The following is a 22,115-nucleotide window of genomic DNA, read 5'->3' on the forward strand; positions in this document are numbered from 1 at the left end:
CGGGTCTGTCTGTTTGTCTGCATGAGCGCGCGGCGCGTGGGCGGCTGCGTGGCGGGAGCGGCTCGCGCCGGGGTTCGCTGCCCTCCCCGCCGTGTCCCCTCAGGGACCCGCGTCCCCTCCCCACCCGTGACACGGGAGCGGGAAAGAGGCGCCTTCCTGGCGGTCACGTCGGCTCCCGCCTCTCGGAAGAGCGCCCCGTCACCCGCCGCGGCGAGCGGTGAGTGGGGATCCGAGACCGACAGGGACGTTTCCACGCTCTGGTGTAGCGCACAGGTGATGGTTGTCAAGCGAAGTTTCTGGAAAAAAAGCAAACAAACTTTTTTTTTTTTTTTTTTTTGGTAGTTATGTATATGCTCTGTGTTACAAATCAGTATGTCCTCCTAGCGCTGGTTGTCTTTATTTGGAGGCTGCTGTCTTAACAGACAATGATCTTGGGAACAAAACCACAGTGGCACTGACGCTGTTGTGTTTCCTGTCATGATGAAGCATCCTCTACACTCTTGGTATCACCTGGAGCATCCCTTTTAAGAAGTGTCCTTTTATCCCTGTCATGTCTTTCTCCACCATCCACCAGGGCTTTTATCAGGACAGTATTTCTATCCCTAATTACCCAGTGGTTTTTGTTACCAAGTGGTGGCTTCAGCTCAGGATCTGGTTTGTGTTCCTGCTGGTGGCTTAAAAAAACAAGCAAACAAAGCCCACCACTGCTGAGCGCAGGTTGTCCCCTCGGAAACAAGAGCGTAACCAGTTCCAGTGGACTCCCTGCTTTCTCAGCCGGGATAACTTGGTGCTATAGGACGGCAACCAATTTTAAATGCTTGAAACTACAGCGAGGACTCTGGAATTGAACGAGATCATTGTGTACTGTTTAAAAAGTAGCATATTCTTGAATTGCCCTCTGTTATTAGTATGTTTTGACCCAAGTTATTGTATTGGTTTGGGCTTTTTGGGACCAGGTGAACTTGATATAAAACCAGATTAGAAAGTACACAAAGACATCTAGCAGAGCAAATGATTAACTCTTGTGCAGTCTTGCTGTGGAGACCTTTCTTTATGTTGTATCAGATTGTGGTTTATCTTTAAAAGCAGATAAAGGAAAAGGCTGGTATGAAATTAACAAACATTTAAGGATTTTTGAGGTGGGGGGGGGTTGTTTGGTTTTAGTTTTTTCATAGGGAGTGGTGAGGAAATTTCCAAGTTCCAGCTGGGTTCAGTCAGTTCATTTACCGGCTCAGCTGGTGACTCACCTCGCTGGAGCCAGCCACACCACTTCTCCTTCTGTCATATGAGGGGCATAATACAGAGACATCTTACAGGGTTTTTTAGAGACTAAGTGTTTTAAAGACAAAATGTTAGCTTTGGTTCATGACCTATATATGCATAGCTCTCTGATTTTGAGATCAGTTAACTTGTGGCTACGTTTTACAGCAGTCTTCTGTAAGAAATGCTCTCTGGTTTGTACCACAAGATGCATTTCCCTCACAGATTTCAGGAAGGTAGTAAGTTTAAATGGCATTGGTTTGAGTTACCTTCATATATTTCCGACTCTAAGTGGCAGAGGAAAAAAAAAACATTTCTTTAGCTGCTATGAATAGAGAAAAGGTCTTTTAGAATTAAATATTTTATAGAAGAAAAAACAAAATGCGAACAAACATCTTTAATATGTAGAAATGTGCTTTGGTATCTCAGCTGGCATGTACCATAAAAATGTGTCTTGTTGCTGTTGATTGTAACAATTCAGTTTATGTGATTCCGTCTGGTTCAGCAGCATGGGAGGCCTTTCTAATCATGGTGTAGTACCAGGGCTTCTGTGAATTAGTAGTCACCTTTTTTAATAGATCCCTTATGTTGAAACATTCTGTAAGAACTTACTTGTCTTGGTCTTATGTGTTTTTTATGAATATTACAATGTATCCAAAAGTGTTATTTGAGATACAAATTTGACAGCAACAGATGAGATTTGATACTAATGGATTGAAGAATCCCTGTGAACCCTTTAGTGAGTGGTTTTAGTGTTAAACTTTTTTCAGCATTGTAGATGTTTTGTTAGTGTGATTTTTTTTTTCTTTTTTTTTCTGTTCTTTCTGCAAAATAATAAGGGGCCTTAAAAATGTGTGGAACTAACACCTGGCGCCATGTAAACAGGCAGAAGAGCAACCAGTGGCTCTCTAGAGAATTCCAGATGCATCCCCTAATGGAGAGAATATTCTGCCTCTGCAGGAGGGTGAAAGTAGCTATTTGGATAAGGTAGGATTTATCGGCACGTCACCCACTGTTTCACACGCTTTCTCAGACTTCTGCTAGTGCCAGCCTTGGATTTACCTTGAATTTATCTGTGTTCACTTAATCTCCCTGGGTCAAAATAGCTTTTACTTCAGTGAAGAAATAGCTAACTGCTTTTAGTCGTATTTTGTGAAAAATAGTGGTAACGGTTTTGAGGTCTTCTTGCTTAAAACAACCTTTTAAGTTTTGAAGTTGGTGTTGAATACAGTCTTTGTTATTCCTGCTCAAAACATGCTAGAAAGGAGCAGAATAGCTGAGGTGGTGAAACACTGGTGCAGGGTGGTAAAGAAGCCATGGGAAAGGTGCGATGAAAGGTGGTTATTTCGAGTGTGATAAGTAATCAAGGAAGCTTACATATACCATTTATACCTTTTCAAAAAGCTGAAAATATTGCACAGGCTTATCATGAAAGGTGACCTGGCGGTGGAGTAGCAGTGGGTGAGAACAGCAAATGTTGGGGTTTGGACCAAAGCCGTCCAGAACTCCTGGTGTGTGTCTTCAGCTGCTGTAAACAGAGTCCCGAGGGGCTTCACATCTCTGAAGAACAAGAGCTTCATCTACTAAACCAGATGAACTCTGCTGTTCTGGGCAAAAAACAGTGGTGCAAAATCGCAAAGGGAGATTAGTTTGCTGCCTCATCGAGTATGTGGTGCTGTAAGAGGATTGGATTTGCATATCCAAGGAGCAGTGATTTCTCCTATTATTGATTCAGGATTTTCAACTTGATGTTTGTTGTGTTGCTTTGATTACCCCTATGGTCATATTTAGTTAAAACTCTATAGGTAGTTCCCTACTGCTTGCAAGAGGAGTATTGATTATTTCTAATGGGTCAAAATAACAAAGTGTAGTTTTTGAGTGAAGGCTCAATGTCTCTTTACACTCAGTGGTTCTTTATTACCAGGTATTCTTGGATCTAAAACTTTTAAGTTTTTTGCACTGTTGGAAAATATATTTTAATCCTAATTTCTTATGGAAAAGTTTGACTGTTTCTCTTGCTAACAAATAGCTTTCTTCTACGACTAAGCAAGCTTCTCTTCAAAGAAATCTAGCAACCTGGACGCGGTGTGCAGCCCGAACACTCCAAATAACTGTGTGCAGTCGGGAGAAGGAGTCCTGCTGCCTTGTTATGGTCACAGGTTGCCTTGTTGGGAGCAACTGTACTGAAACATAAAGTGCTGCAAGGCCCTTGCTTAACACTGTGTCCCACTGACCTCCAGTACACCAAATATTCCAGCAAGCAGTGGCTTCATACATCTGTCCTTACAGCCTTTGTTTTAATGTTTGCACTTTGTGTTTGCTGAGGCTGTTAAATGATGGTTGGAACTTAGTTTACAGGGGGTCATTGCAGTTATATTGATACGTGCTGATAAGGTGTCCTGGGTAAGATCACTTCTTGAATTGTCACTCTTTGATAGTTTGGTTTGAGAACAATCTCATCATGCAACACAAAGTCAGTCCAGTAAGTCAGCATTCTTCAGCTGAACGTCTTTCTGATGTGAACCCACCATGGATGGGATTTTTCTCTGTAGAATCTCCCTCAGTGCATTATTGTCAATTCTAGACTCTGCCATTTCCTTAGCAACTTTCCTGCCTCTGTCTGTTCCTAAAGATTTATCTTGGGTTGTTTAAAAATATAAAGAGAATCAAAGTGGATATACTGTTTGTGTCCCTAATATTTGTTCTTAGCCACGTGAATGACTGATGGCACAGACTAAACTACTCTGAGGAAATGGCAAACCAAGAGAAAATAGAGGGCCAGATTTTTCCCATTACTCATGATTTTTGGTCATTTAAAGTGTTTGGTTTATGGGGTTTAAATAAGTTTATATTGGTTATAAATCTTCGAGAAGAGAGGAACAGGTAGCAGTAAAATGATGTTTTTAAACCAGTAAACTTGAGTGTACTGCTTCTGTTACTTTAAGGTTTGTTTTTATGTTGCAAAGGATCATCAGGAAATTTCATGTATGGCGTGTTTCAAAAAAGCCACAACAAAGTTATTTTAATAAGAAAAATGAATGCATGAATTATTTAAAATGGTTGGTGCAACTGTTCCTGTTAACTAATCCAGGCACTTGGAAGGCAATTACACTGAGCTCTGACAACACTGCCAACCCACTGCACAGCGCCTTACGCCAGAAGCTATTGTTGTTTTATTGACCACGTTCACCATTACATATGCATATGAAAAAACAGAGGCATTTTCATCGGGATTACCCTAATAGCATTAAGAGATTATTTTTTAAATTTCCTTGGAAGGAAATTCACTTAAATGAGATTACTTATCACTTGACTGGTTTCCTATCATGCTGCTATGTTTAGGTAAGTGGAGTCCATTAGAGTATAAAGTTTTTAAAAAACCCGATTTTATACATTAATGATTTTGAATAAAAGAGAAGTACTGTATTTGTGCACAGCTTCTTTTGAGAAAGTTAAGTCGATGTTCTGGTTAGGAGAGATAACACTTTTTGTCCCTCTTGGTGGCCCCCCTGGTGTCACCATTAGTTGCTAATTACTTGCAAACAAATAAACAATTAACTCCTCGTGCCTCTTGGTGGGAGAGTTTTCATTGACATGCTAAAACTTTCTAATAAAAGATTTTAATTAATGACGTGGCAAATCCAACCCCCTTGTCAACATAGCTATAAGGAGGACCTGTGGAGAAATGCAAGTACAGTATTGGCGCTGTGCTGGCTGAGGGTGACAGCATGGCAGGTACATCGCTGAGCGCGGCCACCGCATCCGTGTCTCAGAACCTTCGGAAGGTGTCTGGTTTTGCAGAAAAGAAAACCATACAGTGCTCGTTTTCCATTGAAAGTATTTTGGGACTGGAGCAGAAGAAAGATGGCATTCCAGCTGGGAAACCCCATAGACCGTGGGTGGATGCCTGCACCAACCTGGGTAAGTCAGCAGCCTGTTCTGTAACCTCTCAAGCTTTTACTCCTTTAAAAATCTTGATATTTTCATGTTTCTACTAAAAACAAGTACATTGAAGCTCTTGTTTGCTTGCTTCTTCTAGTTTTAGGTGATGACAGATCTTCCCATCTGCAAATCCCTGTTGTTTGCTATGAAAATCCATTATTCCGTGCTAACAGTAATCCAGCACAAGAGGAAAAAGTTTTGAGGTGTGAAAACTATTTTTCAGTCACAGAAAGGCTGTCCTTCAAACGAGAGTTGAGCTGGTACAGGGGCAGGAGACCAAGAACTGCATTCACTAGAAACCAGGTAGGGATTTTCTCAGTGTTTAATAAATGAATAGCAATGTAGTTTAGTAAAATGTTGATAGAAGCCTATAACAGCTGACTAATCCAGTATGATGCATGTCTGCAGAGAGAACCAGTAATCAGAACTAGTGTAAATTAACAGTAATGTTGCTAATTTCAGCTGACCTGTGTTTATGCATGGAATCAGAATTGCACAAACGCTGCTTGGAAGTCTCCTGTTGAACAAACTAAACTGGTTTTTGTATTTATTTTCTTTATTACTACTATGAAGGTAGTGATAACTATTCAACAACTATGTTTTATCTCCTCAGATTGAAGTCTTAGAAAATGTTTTTAAAATTAACTCCTACCCTGGCATCGATATCAGAGAAGAGCTAGCTCGCAAATTAGATTTAGATGAAGACAGGATACAGGTAATTAAAGATTTATTTGAACTTTTCTGTAATTCCATCTATATGTACTTGCTGATTATAGAAATAATTATTTTGACAGCAGTAGCAATAATCTTAATAATCTCAATTTAAAATGTTGTACATTTATACATGTGGTGTGCTGGCAAGAATTTGTGAAATGGAAGCTGTTGAATTCCTTCTGAAATCTTAAACCTCCTTCCATAGCATTGATAGGGTGTTCAGCACTGCAATATTTCCATGGTACTTGCTGTTATTCTCTAGTTATCATGTGCAGAACTTGATCATTTGCTTTCACATTTAAAAATCATGTTTATATTATGCTTGTCACTGTATTTGAGAAACAAATTTGGAACAAATATTGAAAGAATTTCTATATTTTCTTAAGTATTTTGTGAGACTGTCAGTAGAGCATATGTGTTAAACCAGTGTTTGAGCCTGTCTTCATTTGACCTAAAGCAAAATCTACTCAGGGTTTTTAATTATTGCTTTCCAGCTAGTCTAATGCGATAAGAAGCATGCCAGAAATATTAGAATGTGGGCCTCACCTCGGTGTTTATTAAGCTGTTGATGCAAGTATTAGATTGGGGTTGACAGGAAGCTTGAGGCTGAGATTAACAAAGCAGCCGGAGAAACAACACCTTAAGACTTGTGCGTGAATTCCAGATGCTCAGAATCTTCCAGGGTCTGATTCAGTGTCAGTGAAGTTAATATTAGTTTTTACAGTAATTTCAGTGAAGCTAGTCCTAATGTTCCAGTTAACCTGGGGGTATTCTTTTCTTCGTCTGTGGCATTAAATTATTGCAGGTGGCTACCTGACGTTATCTGCTGATTTTAAATTTGTATTGAACTTCCAAACCACTGTCATTACATGAAATACTGCAAAGTTGTGTGAATATTGTAAAGTGTCAAAGTTGATTCTGCTGACAGTGCTGTGTTTCTGAAAAGCATGCCTTTGCTTTCAATTTTAGATCTGGTTCCAGAACCGGCGTGCCAAGCTGAAAAGATCACACCGAGAATCTCAGTTTCTAATGGTGAAAAATAATCTCACCAACAGCCTGCTAGAGTAGAAGGAAGATTTGCTGTTACGGTGCTACAGTACAACACGAGGAGTTACTGGAGTCTTCACAGCTTGTGTTTAGTAATGGTGATACATTAATTATGATTTTATGCCCAGATTTGAAAGTTTACCATAACTTTCCTTCAAATAAACTGTAAATACTTGAAGTATTATTATAATCTACTTTTTGTGGAAAAAGTGAACTTTTTCTCTATATTTTAATAAGTACTTTCAGAAAAGTTCAGGTATTTTTGCAGTCTAAAAAAATCCAGACCTGAGGTTGCACAAGATTTTCAGCTAGTATGAATTACAGCAGCTTAACTGACTTGAAAAAGCTTCCTGGTGGTTGGGTTTTTTTAAAGAGTGTTTAAATTCTGAAATACACTATACGGAAAATAGATTTCGCTACCTGAAACAGATTGTTTGTCACATTGGAGTTTAAGTAGCTTATTTATAAAGAGTATGATCTTTTTATTAAGAACATAATTTTTTTAGAAAAAGGTATCTCAAGTGGAAGCGCTACTATTCAACTGACTGCTCAGTTTGAAGAATTGTTTGGTTAAAAGAAGCTGAAAATTATAATATTTTAATAGAATATTTTAATTTAGGATATTTGTCTATTTACTACTTCAACTTGGATATCTCTTGTCAGTGTTAAGTATTCCAGTTATAGAAGTTGCACTATTATCTTTTAATGACAGAATGCAGCATTTCACAGCATCAAATCAGTTGTGACCAGACCAGGTATCTAGACCATTGCCATTAATTTTAGGGTGTTGAATTCATTTTTATCAAGCAGTCCATGAAAGTTAGTTATCCTCCTATTTGATACTCAGCCTGAAGGGCAGCCTTATAAAAACCAACCCAAAGCGCGGCTCTTGCTGGCCAGGGTGCAGGAAGGGCTTGTGAGGGTGCGTTCGCTGTTCCCTGTTCAGCAGAGCTCTGAGCGCTTGTTTGAAATGCTGGTGTCCTTCAACGAGCCTTCAGCCCGAGGTACCCACCAGAGACGCGTTCTACATGGGCCCAGCTGCGTACACAAAATTATCGGTTTGCGTTAGGCTGATGGTTCAGCTGAAGCGCTGACTTGAAAGAATATTTCAATTTGTAAACTAGGGAGAGGAAATTATGTGAGTGCTTATGACACTCAAATTGTTTTTATCAAATTCAGAGTATAGATCACTGGCAAACTATCCCATGTTGAAGCAATGTTTAGTGACTGAGCTATGATGTTGGTTGCTGTATTTCCTGTGGAAACAGTTTTGCTTTGTATGAATTACTTTGATATTCACTGGAGGAAGAATTTTGAGCCCAAGTCTTCAATCTCCACACCGGGGCCAGCGGGCTCATTCAGTCTGACACTCAGCTGTGAAGTCAGGACACTGAGGACATGGAAGTCACTGGATCATTGTTAATACAGGCAAAATGTAAATAGCAGAAAAGGAGGGGAAAAAAAATCCATACATTCTTGTGGGGTCTTAGTAGTGCAAATACTGTCAGGTTGTTCTTCACTTGCACTTTCTTGTTTAATAATAATAAAATGGCAGCAGGTTTTTTGCTGGCACGTTACGTTCAGTGTAGCATAGTCTCCAGAAGAGGCGGGCATTAAGATTTTCAAGAGCTGTCTCTGCTGCTTCCAGACAGTTTCTGATTCCTCTGTCTCTTCTAACTTGTGTTCTTTCTTAGGGCATGTCTAGATGGTTCAGTTGTAATTATATAATGGATGATTTAATGTATCTTTGCTGGATGGTTGCAAGGTATTGTGAAATGCAGTTAGTTTAGGATTTTTTGAGATAAGATCATACCTTTTATATCGTGAACAAACCAAGTTTGCTCTTCCTTTCTTGACGCTTGTATCTGTGATATCTGCTGTCCTATAGAATGAAAGGTAAGTTTGAGACAAGTGGTGATTGAAAGAACTTAATATTATGTAGTTTCATATTAGGAAAAGCTAAGGGAAGGATGATCTGACTTAAGTCCTTATTTGATATTTGGATGATAGGTTGAGATATAAGAGATGGTGGGGTTTGTTTGTTTGTTTTTTAATCTGTATTTTCTGAAAATACTACTGAAAAGCTGCATTACTTTAGAACAAGGCTCCAGGAATTTGCTATTTTCTGTCTTTAACTTCAGGCTCATTGCCTTCATTTTTATAGAATTCCTAGCATCTTGAATTGCTTGACTTTGTTATTTTCATCCTAAGTTGGTTTTCCAGGAGCAAAGTTTTATCCAATATTGAAATGCTAATTATTCATGACTAATTAACATGACTAACCGAACTTCTATTGTATCCTGCTTTCAAAAATACTTAAGAAAATAGTCACAAATGAAGCACTTTAAATGTACTGCAATCCATGAGGAATAGCTTTTAGAGAAATCGGAATTTCAGTTCAGATACCCACCTGATCTGGTAAAGGTAAAGACAATACTGGGAATGCTTGAGTTCAATTTTGTTTTTCTTCTCACCTCAAAACATACATTGCCCATAGTTTAACCTTCTGGCAGGTAACTTGACACTATTGTCTGCTTTACGGTGGAAACAAGGTTTCCAGCAGCAACAGATTAGACTAATCTGTGCAGATTGATGCTAAGAACCTCAGTCTATTATCTGGCAAATACCTAAATACGCCTAATGTCTCAAGTGACAGAAGTCTGACAAGGCAATTTAAGAGAAGGAGTAGAATAGTAGCAGAATAATAAAGGCACCAGCCCCAGTATCCTGCTCCCAATTAGTGGATGTTACGCTAAGGATGATGGTGTGAGGTACTAAGACTGTAGCAGTAGTGCTGAGGACAAAGAGTTTAACAGCATAATTGCAGTATTTGCTTTATCTTGGCTTAGCTTGCTCTTCCAAAGTGAATGCATCAACAAGTTGCAGGCGAACCTCTAGCTTTACATTTACACCCGCTTTGACCAGCATGGGTTCCAACTGTGGCCATCACTTTCTCAAATACAGCTGATTTTTTTCAGTCTTAAAAATTAATAGTCTGGACTTTGCAGGATTTTCTAATCTTGTACTTCCTGATAATGTGCAGCTTTCTGGGCTACCTTGGTAATATAATATATGTAATATGCAATGTTATATGTCTGGGCACAGCCAGTCCAAATAACAGTAGGCCTCCTTAAGAGAGCGAAAGAGGCCTCCATGCATCCTGAAATTGCAAAACCGGAGTGGGACCAGATTTCAGCATACTTTACCTGGCAGTCTTTCTGTTTATCTGCCCTTCAGAACAGTGATCAGATAAGTCTCAGTCTTCTTGGTTTGTATTCCGACTTAGCGTGTGAAATCACAATTGTTAGTTTTTTAAATTGTAATACATCAGTCATGGTAAAAATCCAGAATATCTTTGGATTCAATTTTTATGAATGATGCCGTATTAAGGAAATAAGGAGATAGCGGATCAAGTATTCTGAATTAAAGATTGTTGGCTATATATTAGCTGCATCTTAAACACTTTCCTTTTTCATGTTAAATCAGACTTGCATTCATAAATCTTGTAGCGGTGATGATGGTCTGTGGTTGCAATACCTCTACAAATGCTGGGCTGCTTTTGCCCTCTTGTGGCCAGATTTTATAACTGCAGTCCCACGTGTTAAATTCATTTTGCGTGAAATCCGCAGCCATGAGTTGAGGCTGCGGGTAGACGGAGTGCCCGCAGGTGACTGCCTGTTGTAACTGCGGTACAAACTTTGCGACCAAATTTATATTGTGCGTGCATACAAATGCTTGATGTTGGGCCTGATTTTCAAAAGTTCCAAGTGGTCAATATTGCTCTGAACCTAGTGAGCATTTATTAATAATTAGCTATTAGCATTACCTATAAGAATTCAGTTTTGGGCAGCCAACCTTGTCTCTAAATTAATTTAGAGAGCTTTCTGGAGTATGTGTTTATAAGACTGCCTGACATAGTCCATTTATGGTAGCAGAATCTTTTTATATTCCAGAAAGCATTTGACAAAGTGACAAAGAAACACTTATCGCCACCAGACTTTTCATTTATCATTATTTTATCACATTAGAAGAATAAGAAATGACGTGGGGCTGTTTAAATACTGTGCATTTCTTAACAGTTTGTCTTGCGTTTCAGAGTGGTCAGTCAGGGCAAGATATTAATAAATTACTTAGTATCCACGTTAATTTCTTTCTTGATTCAAATAATTGTAAGTTACCAGATAGATATTTGGATAAGAGTGAAATGCAGTTCTCTCACTCCAGAGCTGGAACAGCATCTTGTTCTGTGCTCCAGGATGTGGCTATCTGACAAAATAATTGCAAACTGCTCTAACTGATTTTGACAAGGGAAGTCATGGGGCAGCGTTGGAATGAGGCACCAGCACTGCCCTTGGACTGCAGCAGCTGTGGCTGGAGACTTGGGAAACTTCGCTTCTGTGGCAAACCTCCTTTTCTTGTAGACATTCTTGTTTAAATGAGAGAACTCTGCCAGTCTTTCCATTCTTTCCTCTGTCAATGTTTGGTCCTGGGCAATAAGCTGTAACATAAATTAGAGTTTAGTAGGAGTGGTGTTTCCAGTGACTGTTACTATTATAATCTAATTAGAAACAAATGATAATGATCTGTTATAACGTATATTAACATGGCTTAACTTTCGATGTAAGTGTTAACAAATCTTTAACAATCGGGGGATTGGACTAGATGATCTTTTGAGGTCCCTTCCAATCCCAAACATACTGTGATACTGTGGAATCTTGTCCATTGTGTTTGATCAGTCTATTAGCTGCATATTGGTTTTAGTCTTTCCAGAATAAGCAGCTAACTCAATCCCAGTACCCGACTGCTTCAGATTTTTCTTTTAAAATAATTTGCCAGACTGTAGATGAAAAGAACGTCGAGTTTGTTTGTTTGAGAGGCAGAGCTGCCGGCAACAACTGTCGTTCTGAACAGGGCCCTTCTTCTCTTTTATAGCCCAGTCTTGTAGAACTGCTGTGGATTCTTTTCTAAATCTGCTTTAAAAGTGTTTTAAAATTATTCTCTGAAATATGATGCATCTATCATAGAAATAACGATTGCAATTTCCATATGCTTCCAGCATTTGTATTTTCTTTTGTTTGTGTATTTCCCTTAGTGGGAGTAGAATTGAGGCGCTATTGCCAAAGTGCTTTCCAGTCTTCTTCCATAATGGTTACACAATACAAAGATTTATTTTTTTAAATTCTTCCAGCCATGTTCCTATTGTTCTGTAACAGTATCTGTTACTAATGGCTCCATGCATTTTAATTACAAAAATCTTCAAAACATTTTCTTTAGCCTTAATTTTCCATAGCTTTTGGCCTCAAATGACAAACGATGTCATCCTGAAGTGCTTGAGCAAATCACTCCCCCTGCGTTAAATGGGAAGGGGTTTAAGGCTCAGTTTGTGCTCAGCGAGGGGTCCCTCAGTGTGTGCTGGGATTAGTTTTGCAGACATTGCCACGGGATGCTGTTGAATTTCAGAACAGACTTAGGTCAGGGTCGCTTCTCCACCCCCTTCCCCATATTCCCCTGCAGAAGGAAAATGACAAGTTGTCGGGATGGAAAGTATTGTGCTGTAGAAGGGAAGGGCTGAGATGAGAAGCAAAGCCGAGAAACTCTTGTAAAAACATTATTAACATTTCTAGCGTTTATTTGAACTGCATTGTGGGGATCTTGATTTGCATTTTTAATAGTTGATTGAGATGAAATGCCTACGTTGCAGAAAAATATAGTTTTGAACATTAAAAATTATTGAATTGTTGCTAAAGAATAAAAGGGATGCAGTTGTTGGTTTGGAATATTTCTAGTTCAGCAGAATTTACATTGAAAAGTGACTTCTCCATGCAATTCTTAATTTTCTTTGCGTTACAATCTGCTTTTCTCTGCAAGTGCAGTTTCATATTACAGCTCATGCAGTGGAGAGCAGGCTGCTGCTGAAAGCCGCGCTCCTGCCCTGCTCCCCCTTTCCTCAGAGCCAGTTCCGCAGCTTTGGGAGTGGATTTGGTGGCGCATCAGTAAACGGAACCATCTCACAACTGAGCTGTCTGCTCCGTTATTATATTCATATGAATAAACAGATGCAAAACTGAACAGAAATACAGAGGGAGAGTTGACACGTGAGTGCAAACCTCTGCCAGCAGAACAAGTCGGCCTGTGTGCAATGCAGAGGACTGTGGGGTCTGGGGAGCTGTAATATTATATGAAGATTTACATCTGTGAATCACTGATAAATTGTTATTTTGGTGGTGATCAGAGGTAATTTTTGTATAATGACTGTTTGGTTTATTTCAGGCAGTTCCTTTTCAGCCTAGTTTAGATTTGTTGCTAACTTGAGCCTTTAGGAATATAGGACTGAAACTTCCTAGGTAATTAAGTGCAATTTCCTGTAGAAGACATTAAGTCATCCAGAAAGGTCACAATACCATTCACTCCCTAGTCTCTGAACTCTACAAGCCTCAAAACATCCCCAAATACCTGAAGACACACTTGAGATTTTAGGAGAAAAAGCTAAACTGTGAGAATGTGACATAAAAAGTGAGCAGGAGAGAAATATTACTGCCTGCATACTATGAGGGATTCTGCGAGGTTTCGCTTATTCAGCATTAGGGACAGGACGCTTAATTTCGGGACTTGTTTTAAAGCATCTGGATACAGAAGTGGTTGCCAGCGTCAAAGCAGAATTCATCTGTGTGATTCCACTTCCAAGTCCCATCTGGACGCAGCAGCGGCTGCTCCCGAAGTGCTGATAGCTGTGTGGACACGGTGGGAGGAGCTGGCTCGGGACAACTGGAGCTGTTCTGGGGCTGGACCTGGCCCACGCTGCTTTGAGCACCCACTGGTCATGTCAGGATGACCTTAGGGAGGAGAGTGTGTGTCTGTAGAAAACAGCAAATTAAAAACAAAGCCCGCTACACCCAGGGGTCTCTTCCTGTCTTGCTAAGGGGCAGAGCCTTTCCTGACTCCAAATCTAATTACAGGTTTAGCCCTGGGCGTGTGTGCAAGACATAAAAGCAGGCCTCTTTACGACTCTGTGCTTAAGTTTCCCCATCTATAAAATGGGCATAGTAATACAGATTTTCCTTTTGGAACTGAGAGTTTTTATTGATTTTTTGGCACCTTTCTCAAGGCCTAGTGATTTAAAAGTTGCCTTGAAGTATAACTGTTGATAGATTTGATTCAAATTTCAATGTAATGTTATGGTCTGGAGTCACTGTCTTGTCAGCTGATAATCTTTCACTTGAGCTTAGCCAGATCTTTTGAAACTATGGCATGTTATAATATGAAAGAGTCCATCTGTGTAGAATTTTTGGGACCCTTGACACTGGTGGGATTGTTCATGCCCTTGCTGAGAGTGTCCACATCCATTTCATACTTCCTAATTTTGTTATTAAGCTTTGATAGTGAAAGATCTTTCATTCTCCTTTTTGTTTCATTGTTCATTCCACAGGAAAACCATCCACGTGTAAATGGGACGCTTTAGTATGAGTGGCTATTTTCAAAAGATCTGGTTTTCCACCTTCCAGTATCTGCCCAGTGAAGTTGGAGAAGACCCTCACATCGCGGCTTTTCTGTTCTGGCATCTTATTTGTGCTTGTATGGAGAACAAGGTGGTACTTTGTGATTCCAGACCTGTCAGAGGTTTCTGAGGTGCTGCTTTCTGCCTGCTCGGCTCGCGGCAGCTCATCCTCCGTCTCTAACGGTGCGTGGTGTGTAGAACAGCAGTGTGATGCTGCAATAGTTGCGATCGTCTGACTCAGCTGAACACTTTTTTGTGCTTTCTGGCTCCAAAGTGAGCTGTTTTCATAACTCCTTCTGCAGTCAAGTTCAGTCTCTCTTGGGAGAGATTTCAGTGCTAGAAATATGAAGTATGGATGGAACAAGCTTCCAAGTCTAAGAAGGATTTCTTGCTGAATGATATAAAAATTTGGTAGGGAATTTTTAACCATATTCTCAGAAATAGGAACTGCTGGGTTCTTACAGTTCCCTCCATCTGGGAACAGCTGCTCGGAAAGGGGAAGGAAAAAAATGTGTTCTTTAGCTTTAAGCAAAAAGAGAGAGTGGCAACCAAAACCAGCTGTACATTGCATGATACTGATACCCGTGACTTTTGGGTATTATGCATTCTATACTATTTGGAAACAAGAAACTGCTGTAAAAAGGACTAAAGAGCCTGCAGAAAAGCACAGTCCTCACATGTGCTTTTGCCCTTGTGTTAGCTAGCAGCAGTGTGGAGATTCCAGCTAAAGATGTTAATTGATTCCCACCTCTCCCCTACCCTTTTCCACAAAAGATTTCAGTGGAAATTCTACATGTATTCAAAGCGATGAAATATTTATGTGTTCAGTCAGTTCACTTATGTTAGTAAGCTGGACATGGTGGCAGAATGGAGATATTTCTTTTCAGCTGTGTCACTTTGTTATTAGCTCAAGCTGAACTATTGTGAAGCGGGCATCAACGGTGATTTTCTCAGATGACATCTTTGCTAAATTTGAGGTGCTGGTAAATAAGACGAAGTATTTTGCTGCTTTCTGGGTGCTGCTGGCACCTGTGGCAGCTGCCACTGTGCCACGGTGGCTTCATGCATGTCAGTCTTGTCAGTGCTGTGGCACTTCTCTCTTACCTGTGGGAAAAAGAAGCCAAAATCCATGGGTTACCATGGGCAGCATCCAGCTCCATAGTGCAGTAACTGGATCGGTGATATAGATCGGGAAGGGCGATATGGTGTTTTCCAGGAAGGCAGCATGAGTCTGTCACTGTCCCTGGGGAAAGGTGCCAGCGTGGGGACGTGTCCCAACAGCTCCCAGCGCTACATTGGCCAAGGCTGCTGGGTTTGCTTTCTGGTTCTTCATTTGATTTAATGAAATATAGCAAGGGCAAGTGTAGAGTCTTATATGTGGGCAGGAACAACCCCAGGTTCCAGTGTAAGTTGGGGAATGACCTATTAGAGAGCAGTGTAGGGAAAAGGGACCTGGGGGTCCTGGGGACAGCAGGGTGACCATGAGCCAGCACTGGGCCCTTGTGTCCAGGAAGCCAATGGTACCTGGGGTGGGTTAGAAGGGGGTGGTCAGTAGGTCAGAGAGGTTCTCCTGCCCCTCTGCTCTGCCCTGGGGAGACCACACCTGGAATATTGTGTCCAGTTGTGGCCCCTCAGTTCCAGCAGGACAGGGAACTGCTGGAGAGAGTCCAGCGCAGCCACCAAGATGCTGAAGGGAGTGGAGCATCTCCCGTGTGAGGAAAGGCTGAGGGAGCTGGGAGGAGACTCATTAATGGTTATCAACACACCTGTATTCAGATGGGGCGGCCGCTCCGGGGGCGGGAGAGCGGCGGCTCCGGGGGCGGGGGGACCCCCGCCCCCGGAGCCGCCGCTCTCCCGCCCCCGGAGCGGCCGCCCCCGGCCGCGCATGCCCCGCCGGCCCCTCCGCTCCCGGTTCCCTTCGCTCCGCAATTCAGACCATGGCAGCGGGGCTGCGTTTCGGCTCTTTCCTCCTCCTCCTCGCCGCTCCCCGGCTCGCTGGAGCAGCCGGCGGCCGGAGGGGCTCAGCATCCGATGCTTGCGGAGCGAGGGTGAGTAATGGGCGATGTTCCCCTCCTTTGCATCGGTGGAGTTTTTGCAGATTGATTTTTTTGGTGGGGGGTACTGAGAGTTTTCCAACTTGGGGGCTTTACTGTTCCGGGAGGCATTTACCGGGAAGGGGGATTTGTTGGTTTCTCGCATCTTTGAGCAGAAAAGTGAGTCGGTCGCTCACCGGGTGCGGTGGCACCAGCGCTCTGCCCTTCCCCGAGCAGACCTGGAGGGGAAAAACCATCACTTGGGCTTTGTTATTTTAATGATTCGAGGCCGGCTTGGGGTCTGAGCTCCAGGCCTGATCGTTACACAGAGGATGTAGGAAATTTGGGGGAGGGGGGAGGAAGGTGATAAACATTTTGTTAGGAGTCTTTGCCTTTTGTTCCTGTTTCTGGCGTGTTTTGCTGTCAGGCTTTTCTTGATCGCTTTTCCTTTTTTTTCGATGATTTAAAATAACTTTCGCGTTGCGTGTTTTGTTATTTCCTCTCTCCTGATGTCTGGTTACCAATGTAGTTGAAGCGTGGGGATCCAGGACACGGGGGGAACACAACTGACTTTCATTGCTTTTCCTTTTTGTTAGACTGTCACTAAGGATTTGCCTGGTTTCAGATCAGCTCTTTTGAGAATGTTCCTGCAACACACAGTTCAGAAGTTTGTGGGGCATAGTTTAGAAAGGCGAAAGCATTGGAAAATGTGTAAGAGTGTGGAAAAACAAACTTCAATCCCTGATAGTAAGACCTAAATCTTTGTGCTGGATGGAGCTGCTGAAGGTTTAGATTCCCCTATCAGGCGTTTTTAACTGAGAATTAGGAATAAAATGTTTTGGCTCAGCGTGTCTATTGTGTTTCACCAGGAGCAGGCAGGATAGTCCACATGCTCGTAACGACCACTGGATCTATTTCTGTCAAGTTTTCTGTCAGCTATTAAGCAAATTATCACTATTAAAAATCACAACACTTGATAGGTGTATTTTGACATTTACAGAGATATGCAGAAGAGTTTGTGTTGGTTTGATTTTTGCTTACATAATTGATGATGTTGCATTTATTAAACCAGAATGTACCATAACATCCTATTATTAACACAATTATTTTGACTGCTTTTTGGATCAGTAAAAGTTACACTCTTTCCAATTAGCATAAACCCCTCTTTGTCTTTATGGCTCACAACATGTAACATTTTAGCTTGTTAAATATTTGTACTGCTTTCTGGTTTTATTGTATTTTCAGCTTCAAGTTCGGCCTTCCCTAGGCAACGTATGAGATATCTTGTCTGATTGTTTAGTTATAATTTCATAGTGTGATTTTCTAATACCAGTTTTTTGCGTGTGCTTGCCTGTGTAATCCGGGCAGGGCAGCATTTATCGGAGTCCTGACTGCGGGATGGGACCTATTGTCCCAGTTATGTGCGATTTATCTTGGTCTGCATGTAAGTTCTGAGTAGACTTGACACACGATTAAATGAGCGATGGCCCCTCTAACACATTGTCTGCTCTGGAGCCGGGTTCCCTTTGAAGTAGGACCCTGTAGGAAGTAAAAAGACTATTTGCTCTATTAAAATTCCTTGGTATTTCCTCTGTTTAACCACAGGCCACTTCCCCTCTGCCACTCTGAGCCCTGCAGGGACACTGACTGATTGAAAAGACACAAGCCCTGCAGCAATTGTATCCTATTCAAACAGATATTCTTATTGCAGTAGTGTCTAATTAACGCGTGTTAAGGGCATGAATGAATCTTAACGTTCTACATAAAGTAAAAATGTCTAGCAAACGTTAAATGAAGCAGTTGAATTCAGGTAATTCTCAATGGCATAAGTAAACAGTCTAGAAAAATATGAATTAACTTTTAATAGTTGTTTAAGGAGAAATAAGATGTAGAGAGCCGGGTGTCTGTATGTACACCTAGATACACCCAGGTCGGATATTTTCCTCTGCTAAACGTGTGGTGCACTTCCCACCCCCCATGAAGCTTTTTTATTCTTTGAGTGTTGTTTTTGAACTCTGTTTTCCATCTTGGTACATTATACAAGCAAGGAGCGCTTTCCTTTCACTCTGCAAAATACAGTTTCAAGTTTCCTCATTGTTTTGTAGCAGTAAAAGCTTGACTTGATGAGCATATTCCTGGACTACGGTTGAAAGAATGGGATGAGGAGGTATTTGAAGCTCCTGACATGATTCTTAGTAGCTGATATTTTTAAAACTAAAGCATTTGGATTTGATTATTTATTTACTGATTTTACAGCTTCCAGCACAAAATATATGCCGGTATGCATCACCTGCTTTATGAATACTTTGTCTTACAAGCTCAACATAAGACTGCAGCAGGAAGACAGTTAATATCAGGACAAATAACGACATTACTGTTGCGAAGAATTGTCAGGGATTTCAATGGATCCAGGATTTTAGGATTTGGATTGACTTTGCTAAGTCTAGGATTGATGTTTCATTGGTGTTTAACAGAACGATGTTTAACAGAAGTGTTAATGTATTCCTACACTTATGTTATTTCAGATTAAGGTAGAATATTTCCTTAAAGCAGAATAGCATTGCAAAGTAGCTTTCCATATGGATGGTCTTACTGCATCGTATGCATACCTGTATCCATAAAGAATCCATCAGGAAAGGGCCTCTTCTCATCTAGGATACGTTTGTCCACATGGGGAGCTGTTCTGGAAAAGCAGCCTCTGAATTGTGTTCATCCCATAAACAAGCCGTGAGGTGCCCAGGGAAGGCAGAGCTGGGCTCTGATGGTGATTTGAATGTATTTCAGATTCATTTATTCGGTGTTAAACACACGAGCAACTTTACTCTCCAGTTGTTTGTAGATTCTAACAGGACTGCACACATGAGTAATTTTTTTCATATGCTTAATTCCTCTGCAGTTCCTGGAACTGAACCGCGTTCAGTAGAAAGCTCAAATTTAATGAGACTGTATGATGAGAAAGAAGAAATAACACAGCATTGTAGCAAACATCTTTCCCAAACATCTTTGCTATGCAAGGCTCATCAGACATACCAGGGGCTCTGTTTGCGGAAGCTCTCCCACTGTCGTCTTCTATGCTCTTTATTTAAGGAGCTTTCGAAATTATTTCCTTTTCCCTTTGTCAGCAGGACTCTGAAGATGAAGATCCCTGTTTCCTGCTGTTCCACTCTCAGGGCTCTGCCTGTCTCGTTTTCCTTTAGGCTCATCCTGCTGTGTCCCCACATTTGTCTCCTCGAGCATCTTTCCCAACACATTCTCTACAGTCAGAGTTTTTCTATGCGCAGAGCTAAATCATACTGAAATAATTTTCCCAGCTCAATGTATGTTTTAGGAACTTTATTCAGGTGAAAATGTAAGAAATAATCTACTGGAGTTTAAATTCCTCCTTTGATTTCTTGCTCTTTTCATACAGGTAGAAAAAAACCCTACATTTTCTCTTGCAGAGTATTTAAAATTTGTAAGGGAATTGGGCAGGACCAGCCGAGGTGAGGCCTGGCGGAGGCGTCGGTGTTTGCCAGCAGGGCTGCGTTGACCCCGGGCAGCTGCGGGGCTGCTCGGAGCTCTGCAGACCAGATGCCAGCGGTTCTGTAGCCTCCACTTCTTCTTAATTTTCAGAATCACTACATTTCTCTCCACCTGCACGTAGAACAATGTGACAGCATTTGAGCATCAATGAGATGTCACCTGCAGTTGGGCGCAGGGCTGTGCAGGCAGGGGCAGCCATGCATGGAGGTGTCTGCGGTGCTTGGTGTAGCTCAGAACTTGTCTTCAACATCACGTGTAGCTCGGAATTTGGCTTCAACATCACTCCAGGATTGGGATTTTTTCGTTTGATTTATCAAGTAATGTAGCAAAGAACGTGACCCCGTTTTTACTCTGGTGTCCGAAAGCGTTGGTGACAGTCCGCCTGTTCAAGTTAGTGTAAAAATGCACAAAGCAGCCCCAGAACGTGAGTGTTTAAATAAGCAGATGAGTGTTTCTTCAAGAGCTACCAGGCCACGGGGTTTAAATGCTGTGTTTTCAGAATGAACATTCAACACACAGTGGGACTGTGATGCTAATTTACAAGCTGTTGACCTAACAAGGTTTCTGCATCTGAAGCCTCTCCAAACTGTCACAGCTTTGATTCATTTCCCCTCTAGATCGTGTCCCTACCGTAGATCATGTCAGACTCCAGTCCCTGCCTCCCCCAAGTGTGCTGTTGTGTAAGCAGAGGTGCAGGAACTACACCTCCCAAACACTTATTTAAGAACAAGTTCCGCTTTAATAGATTAATACTTTATAGTCCACTGGTGAAAAGATGTTAGGCAGTTATGATTAGACGATACCAGCTTTTCTTTAGTTTATTATTTGGTAATGTTAATGTAACATGGATGTTACTTAATTAAAAGTGCAACATTTAAAGGGTGTTTAATAAGGACCAGCTGTCCTTCCCAACAGATCAGTCTAAAGATGATGAAACAAGGCTTTGATGTGAACTTGCCTGCTTAATTCTGCTCAAAGGCTTCATTTTATCCATAAATTTAGCATGTTTTTAAGAAGCAAACAAGATAAGGGGAGTGCAAGGTATTACTGGAGCTTTAATGCCAGTGTACAGCTTTGGTTTTATATATACACCACTGCCAGCAAAATGAAGGGTATTTGAAATACTTTTTTTTTTCTGAAATGCTGGGTTAATGCTGATGTTTCTATACCATGTGTTGTTCTTAATTTAAAAAATACCATTATGCATAAATACATCAGGCTTAGAAACAAAGTTTTATCAAATACATGAATGTTTGTTATACCCTTCTCCCTGTATTAATGATGAAAAATTATTTTATGGAAATGCAACTTACAGTAACTTAAAATAGGGGACTGTGTCTAGATCAATGCGTATTAAGTACTTAATTTTAGGTTATGGTAATGTGAGACTGTAAGGATCAAAATTTAAGTGCAAGCTTGAAAAATGATTTTATACTTTCACGCGTGTAGCATTTTACCGTTGTGCCTGAGCACCCTTTATTATCCTTACGATTATTATCCTTATCCTTACAGATCTGATCCTGGGCCGTTACTCAGCAAGGCAGTAAACCTGGTTTGGGGCACATCACTTGTGCTGCTTATCCTGATGTGCCCAAACAAATGGGAGAGGTGGCTTTGTCCAGGTGTTGTCCCCCTTCCTGCAGGCCTGGAGGTGCAAACTCGGAACCGTCTGTGCTGGTTCTTAATTGTTAATTGTGTTCTGTTTTCTGTAACCTTGGTGTTACGACCCAGCGCCGCAAGCACAAGCTGCTCTGTGCTGGAACCCTGGGCTGACAGGAGCCACAAGGGACAACCGAGCGTGCGGAGCTCAAAGGGCTCCAGCTCAATGTGTGTCAGGTCACGGGTTGCTACACCCTGTGGATATTACTACATGCAACTACATTTTAAGGCTGCGATGTGGAGGAGATGGTAGACACGTAGTTCTGTGTGCAGCCCCACGTTCTGCGGTTAAACGTTTCCAAATAATTGATTTCTGTCTATCTATATGATTCTCTTAGCTCACAAAATAGTACGTAATAACCATTTCTATACCTGCCATAATACGGAAATGCTGGATTTTCCTCGTGGTTGGTGGGCAGACTTGGATTTTAATTTCTGACCTT

General features: G+C 41.2%; 3 protein-coding genes across 8 annotated transcripts in view; all 3 read left to right on the top strand.

Moving 5' to 3' along the window:
* The window catches only part of ASB14 (ankyrin repeat and SOCS box containing 14), a 35,552-nt gene extending 33,305 nt beyond the window's left edge, over positions 1–2,247 (top strand). For all 4 annotated transcript variants that reach the window (XR_010475187.1, XR_010475188.1, XR_010475189.1 and 1 more), the window contains one exon: positions 2,100–2,247. The gene's annotated coding sequence lies outside the window, so the exon portion shown is untranslated. The remainder of the gene's footprint in view (positions 1–2,099) is intronic.
* HESX1 (HESX homeobox 1) lies at positions 5–7,141 on the top strand. 2 transcript variants are annotated; one of them, XM_065075788.1, is made up of 5 exons: positions 5–217; positions 5,062–5,181; positions 5,300–5,505; positions 5,816–5,917; positions 6,886–7,141. In XM_065075788.1, exons 1-5 carry the CDS (start codon positions 22–24, stop codon positions 6,982–6,984), a joined length of 723 nt encoding a protein of 240 aa, XP_064931860.1. In that variant the 5' UTR covers positions 5–21; the 3' UTR covers positions 6,985–7,141. The 2 variants fall into 2 exon arrangements, with proteins under 2 accessions (XP_064931860.1, XP_021153655.1); XM_021297980.2 differs by lacking the exon at positions 5–217 and having other exon boundaries at positions 2,433–5,181; positions 6,886–7,054.
* IL17RD (interleukin 17 receptor D) overlaps positions 6,915–22,115 on the top strand; it is a 40,255-nt gene continuing 25,054 nt past the window's right edge. The window contains exon 1 of one of the 2 annotated variants that reach the window (XM_021297978.2): positions 6,915–7,061. In XM_021297978.2, the coding sequence (XP_021153653.2) occupies positions 7,059–7,061 (3 nt within the window). In that variant the 5' untranslated portion in view covers positions 6,915–7,058. Of the gene's footprint in view, positions 7,062–16,292; positions 16,507–22,115 lie in introns of those variants that run through there. The other variant, XM_021297979.2, reaches the window with a different exon arrangement.

This window comes from Columba livia, chromosome 10 (assembly GCF_036013475.1).
Source record: "Columba livia isolate bColLiv1 breed racing homer chromosome 10, bColLiv1.pat.W.v2, whole genome shotgun sequence".
NCBI lineage: Eukaryota > Metazoa > Chordata > Aves > Columbiformes > Columbidae > Columba > Columba livia.